The sequence below is a fragment of the Phaethon aethereus genome (assembly GCF_964289735.1).
Source record: "Phaethon aethereus genome assembly, chromosome: 4".
NCBI classification, from domain to species: Eukaryota; Metazoa; Chordata; class Aves; order Phaethontiformes; family Phaethontidae; genus Phaethon; species Phaethon aethereus.
The window spans coordinates 70230777-70236577 of NC_138578.1; the positions used below are offsets into that span (position 1 = coordinate 70230777).

General features: G+C 37.6%; 1 protein-coding gene across 1 annotated transcript; it reads right to left on the reverse strand.

Annotated features, from left to right (window-relative positions):
* Nucleotides 1-820: 820 nt before the first annotated feature.
* On the reverse strand, nucleotides 821-4135 carry ZNF518B (zinc finger protein 518B; the record flags this gene model as incomplete). The annotated part of the gene is made up of 1 exon (XM_081998919.1): nucleotides 821-4135. The coding sequence occupies one exon, from the start codon at nucleotides 4133-4135 to the stop codon at nucleotides 821-823; it is 3315 nt and encodes a 1104-aa protein (XP_081855045.1).
* Nucleotides 4136-5801: the final 1666 nt, after the last annotated feature.

The window sequence follows — 5801 nt, forward strand, 5'->3', positions numbered from 1 at the left end:
TGGCTGTTACTTCTTTAGATTTCAGAACAGCCTTGGGACCTTATAGAGGAAAGCTTGTATTGGTCCAAGCCTGGTAATATCTCCGGCTCTGCCTGTTCAGAACAAAGATGGTACAGAAAGCCGACAAGAGTTCTGCTCTGTTTCTCGCATCTATGCAATACAGGCTAGGTACAGCCTAAGTACTAAACAAAATTAAACTTTTTAGTGCTATCTGACCTAGTGGGAGTAACTCAGATCCCACAGATTCTTAATTTACACCCTTGTATCTCCTCTGAAGTCAGCAAAAATATTTTTGTTTCACTGAAACAGAGTACTTGCATTTAAGTTTTACTTTTTATGCATGGTGCTTAATTTGCCACTAACACCTATGATATATACTGGCTGCCCACAGAAGATCGAGTGCTTTTCAGTACACATATGCCCAATCTCTGAAACACTGCTGTAATAAAGCAAACTAAATCCTGTTAGATTCACAAAGATCTCATCATCTAAGATTTTAATACCTACAGACTTAGCACAAACCAGATACAGTACAGTATCCTAGCACAGAGAATGGTAACTAGAAATATGTTTGCATAGCAAATCTTCAAATTTCTCCTATGGAACAGATGAAGTTGACCTACAACACAAATTTCAAACATGAGAGTGCAAAGTAGTGCTTAATCCTCACTATCAGCTTCTCTGTATCTCTATAACTCTGCTCTCCTTTCCACTTTGCTAACAGTAGAGACCTTTTGGCAAAATAAAGCAGTTATTTGCCTTCCTTTCCAAGGAAGTTAGTGGCAGTTATTAAGAGGGGAAACCCCCACTAGTCTCTCACTTAATTCTTTTTTGCAGAAAGAGAAAGAACATCCCAACCCTTGGTTGCTTCTATCAAGTGCCTCTGTCCATGACTTATCCATTCTTCTTGGTCCATATATACTCTTCCACAAAACCAACACTTAAACATACACTGAAGTGTTTCAGCTGGTGAAGTTTCTACTACCTGGTAGTTGTTTTTATGGGTCTTTTTTAGTTTCATTTTTAGCATACTCTGCTTTTTTGCTTGGTTTCCTGTCTCAGCATTCTGAAGAGTAAGACGCTTTCGGTAACGTCTGACACCAAGACAACTACTTGTCCTTTCTGATAGAACTACTTTCAGAACTTGACCTTTATACTTGTTGATAGTCTTCATGACATTAATTATCTCTGGTGAGTCAACATCAGGATGGTTTAGTACCACAACAGGCTGGTTACGACGAGGGCATTTTATCAACTGATTCATTCTCAGAGGGACAAGCCGAAGACGCCTTGCCGTCAACAGATATGACATGTCAGAACTTGAACTGGTTTCTGACTGAGTTCTTGTTTTCCTCTTAGGAAGTTCCCTGAAGCGTACATGTTTCATCTTAATTTTGGGACCTAGTTGTCTTTTTGAATAGGGTTTGCTTTGTTTACTCCCATCACTGCTTTTCTGAAACAGTACACCAGTTTTCTTGCTATTATTTTTAACACTTGCCTCTCGTCTTGGTCTTTGCCTGAGCGATACACTTTGGGACTGAGCGTTCGGTTCACTCTGATTAGGCAAACATGGCAAACTACTGCTAAGTGTCTCAGAAACACTGACAGGAACCGGACGAGGCAGAAACATTTCATTGCAATACACCGAAGGAGCTGATGCTTCACTCCTGTTTTCTAGTCCATTTGAGTTTTGACTGCTAGTAGCATTCAGCACTCTCAGCATTGTCCCTTTGGGGATAAACACTGGAGTAGCGATATGGGAATTTTTATTTACCCTGCTTTTAGATGTTCTTGCAAAGGTAAGCAACTGATCTTTACTGTGTCCTTCATTACCAATCACTGGTAATGAAGATGTTCTTGCAAAGGTAAGCAACTGATCTTTACTGTGTCCTTCATTACCAATCACACTGCTTCCACCACGCACTTGAGGCAAAGATGCAGACTGTTCCACCTCAGGGACAGGAACAACTTTCTCACAGCTTGCTGAATTTTCTTGAGGGAAAAGCACCTTTTTGGTAGAAGCTTGACATCTTGAAGGCATGGATTTCATGTTAGATTCAGCAGTGGACATGAGCTGAGCGATCTTTCTACACAGCAATGTTGCGGACTTTTTATTACATGTTGTATCATCCCATCTGACGCCCTCTGGAACATTTTCAGCCCCAGAGCTAAGAGAAAATACAGACGAAATAACAGGTCCTTCAAGAGGGTTGCCTTTATCTTCCATCTTCTGTAGTTCTAATGATTCCAGAAGAAGATTGTTCTTTTGATGTATGGTTTCAGCTCTCTTTACTTTGCTAAAGCCAAAAGTCATGTCCTCACTATGTGGAGTTTTAGTGACATGTAAGTTTTTTCCTGCTTCAGATGACATAATACATTTTTCATCAAAACCTTTACCAACTAAAGGTGTTTCTGTAGAGCTGACTGGAAGACTCCTACATTCTTTGTCATCCCTCTTTAGAGGCAATATATCCTTTTGTTTAAAGACCTCGAAGGAAGAGGAATTTTTGCCCTCCTGAGGAGCCTCTACTGAAATGTTCTTGGAACTTTTATCTTCAGAAATAGCAGCATATTTTTGAGCGGGTATATCCACAGCTTCTTCATAACAATACAAGTCATAATGTAAGTTATTTTTTCCATCTACTTCCCACCTTAAGGATTTAAGATCACTTTTTTTTTCAGTACTATTCATCACCAGAGATGGAGAACAAAGTTCTATAACACCTGAATGGACATCAATACCCTTCACCAAATGAAAGCATAATTTTGATGCATCTTCCCTCTGTATAGATACAGAGTCACAGTCTGAGAGTTGAGAATCAGAAAAACAAAGACATTCAGAATTCTTGTCGTAAGTACTATCCAAATTAAGCTGGTTACTAACACTGGATAATTTGTCTACATTCACTTCCATGGTTAGTAACTCATTGTGAGATATAGAAGATTGTTTTTTTCCTTCTGCAGATCGTTCTATACCTTGATTCTCAAGTTCCTCTTCAGCACCATTCACAGGTTTGTACGTTGATTCTTTCATAGGAATTAGTTTAAGAACCAACTGTTGTGCTCCATTCACTATTTTAATTTCTACTATCTGAGCTAAACAGTTAGAAGGAACTACAAGTTCAGATGGTGCAATTACTGTTAAAGGCATTCCAGGTTGTAAAGGCTCCGTTTTTGGAGAATAAACCTCAACTTCAAAACTTTGATTCTCACATACGCTTATTTCAGATGGCTCCAGTATTGTTTTATCCTGGACCAATGCTGTGACTACGCTGCAGTCTACATCATGAGATGAACAGACTGTTTTAGTTACTTTATCTGGAATCTCACAAACCATGTTTGAAAATGAATTTGAAAGTTTATTCTGAAAAGGAATTTTATCATATTTCTGCTTTTCAAATAAAGTGCTTTGAATTCGCTTCTTTTGCTTGTGGTTTACAATACTATTTGACAGACGTTTTGTGGGTGTTTCATGTACTCTTCTCGTATGTTTTACTATATAGTCATGTCTAACAGCACCATATTCACAGTATTCACACTGATACGGAAAAGTTCCAGTGTGTTTCACCAAATGCCTCTGGAATTCTCCTTTGGTGTAGGATACGTAACTACAGTGGGAACAAATAAATTTAATTTCTTCATGTTGACCTACATGCTTTTTATACTGTAAAGGATCCTTTGTTGAAAATCTACACTTGTCACAGTAGTATTTACCTGGCAGAAAGTTTTTAACTCTAAATGTTTTCTGGGTTTTACTTGGAGGCTTTTTTCCATGTTTTTCGAAGTCCAGAGCATTGGCACCCTCAGGAACAAAATGGAAAGCTGGTGGTGTAATATGACTGCACTTCTTGCAGATGAAATTTTTGTCTTGAGTCCACCCAAGCTTCTTATGCTTTTCTCTATCTTGCACTGAAAATTTCTGAAAACTTCTGCATTTTGTACAGCTTATCAGTGAAAACTTATTGTTCTCAGCCTCAGTCCCTTGGTAACAGCAGTTCTGGTCATCATCCCTTTTTGATGGATGTGTTTTATCCTCAGAATATTGCTTTGGGGATGTCGTTAAGGAATTATTTTTATCATTAACTTGGCCAGGGTACAATCTTGGTAAAATTTCCCTCATTTTTTTCAACTGCATTTCAGAAGATGTGACTCCGCACCAGTTTTGTCAAACAGAGCAGCAACAGACAGAATGTTTTCTTGCTATCAGTCTTGTGTATGCTGCTTATCAATCAATCATTCAGGCCACCAATCTGCAGAATATACATTTCGGTAGAAACGGTGCTCAAGGAACTGCATCCATATTATATTCCATGTTCTTATTTTAATCACTTGACTTGCAGCACTAAAGAATAAAAAGCAGAAGATTAAGTCAGTTACGATTCACTGATCATCAAAATAACAATGAACTAATAATTAAACTATTAGTAGACTACATCTGAATTACAGAGTGCAAATCTACTGTTAATATACCACTGATTGTATCCTGCACATATAACCATTAACTCTAAGCAAAACCCAATCAAATAATCCTTTAACGTTTACTCTTATTCAAAGTGTTCATAAATTTATAAAATTATCTGCTATGCGTCAAAACCTAAAGAGTTCATGATATTTCTTCCATGTCATGAAAAATTTTACATTTAAGAAATGTATCTAAAAGCCTAACAAGACAGACACTTGGTAACAGAACTGAGTAGCAGAGTATGATTGCAGTTCATATGCAGCCCTTAACACAGGAAGTTATATTATGAAACACTGCAAACGCCACTCATTTGTGAATCCCAGAAGGAAAAAGGAGAGTGACTACAACAGTTACTAGAACTACAGAATTATGAGGTTTTTTTTAAATATAAGGATTTTTAAGTTAGCATGGAAACTCCTGAAGTACAGAAGGAAGTTCTTTTCTAATCAGTGCCAATATTTCAGATCCAAACAGTCTTGGAACACTAATTCATAACAAGATGTCATTTATACTTCACATGTTCTCAAAGTAATGAAGTCAAAACAATCTGCGGCTGCATAATTAATGACTTTCACCTCTATTAATATCACAGTGTAATCACTTCTATGTATGTGGACAAGCATATAAATAATTCACTTCATCCTAATAATACAGAATGTGTCAATCAAGCAAAATAAACAATGCAACAGAAGGCAGAGGGAGAACAGTAATATCAGTGTAAAACCACCACATTAACTTGTGCAACATATTTGGCCCCACGGGTTCCAGAGCTCCTACCATCTCTTTTACATATTTAACATGAATAAGATTTCAGCCTTTAAGCTTTTGCCAAGACTATAAGACCACTGTTATTTGGAAAATAAACAACTAAATTAGCCTTTTGAGACATACATAAAACAAAACAAAGTCCAAAGCTAACAGCAACAAGTAAAATCTACTCAACATCTTTCCTTCCAAACATTCTTTCTTACAGACATACTGTTGTACGGATCTGCATTCACATATAGACCTTATTTCATAAGGTTATTTCTAGAGTCCTTTAGATTTCAAAACATCCTACAGAATGTTCTGCTTCTGAAATCCAGTTCCTCTCCAAGTCTAACTACAGAGAGCAGTACCTGATTTGGGCTCCAAAAGCACAGTGCTGAGATCACCCAAGTAGCATCCTATTACAATAGTCCTACATGAATGAGGAAAAGTTTACACTATGGTACATCTCCACAATGGCTTCAAAGGAGTAAGCATCTGATCCAGAAAGTTTTTCTTGCATCACTCTGTGATTCATCTGCCAATATCCCTAGCTGCTATAGGAACACGGTCCTAAAGATGGGGCTCTGCA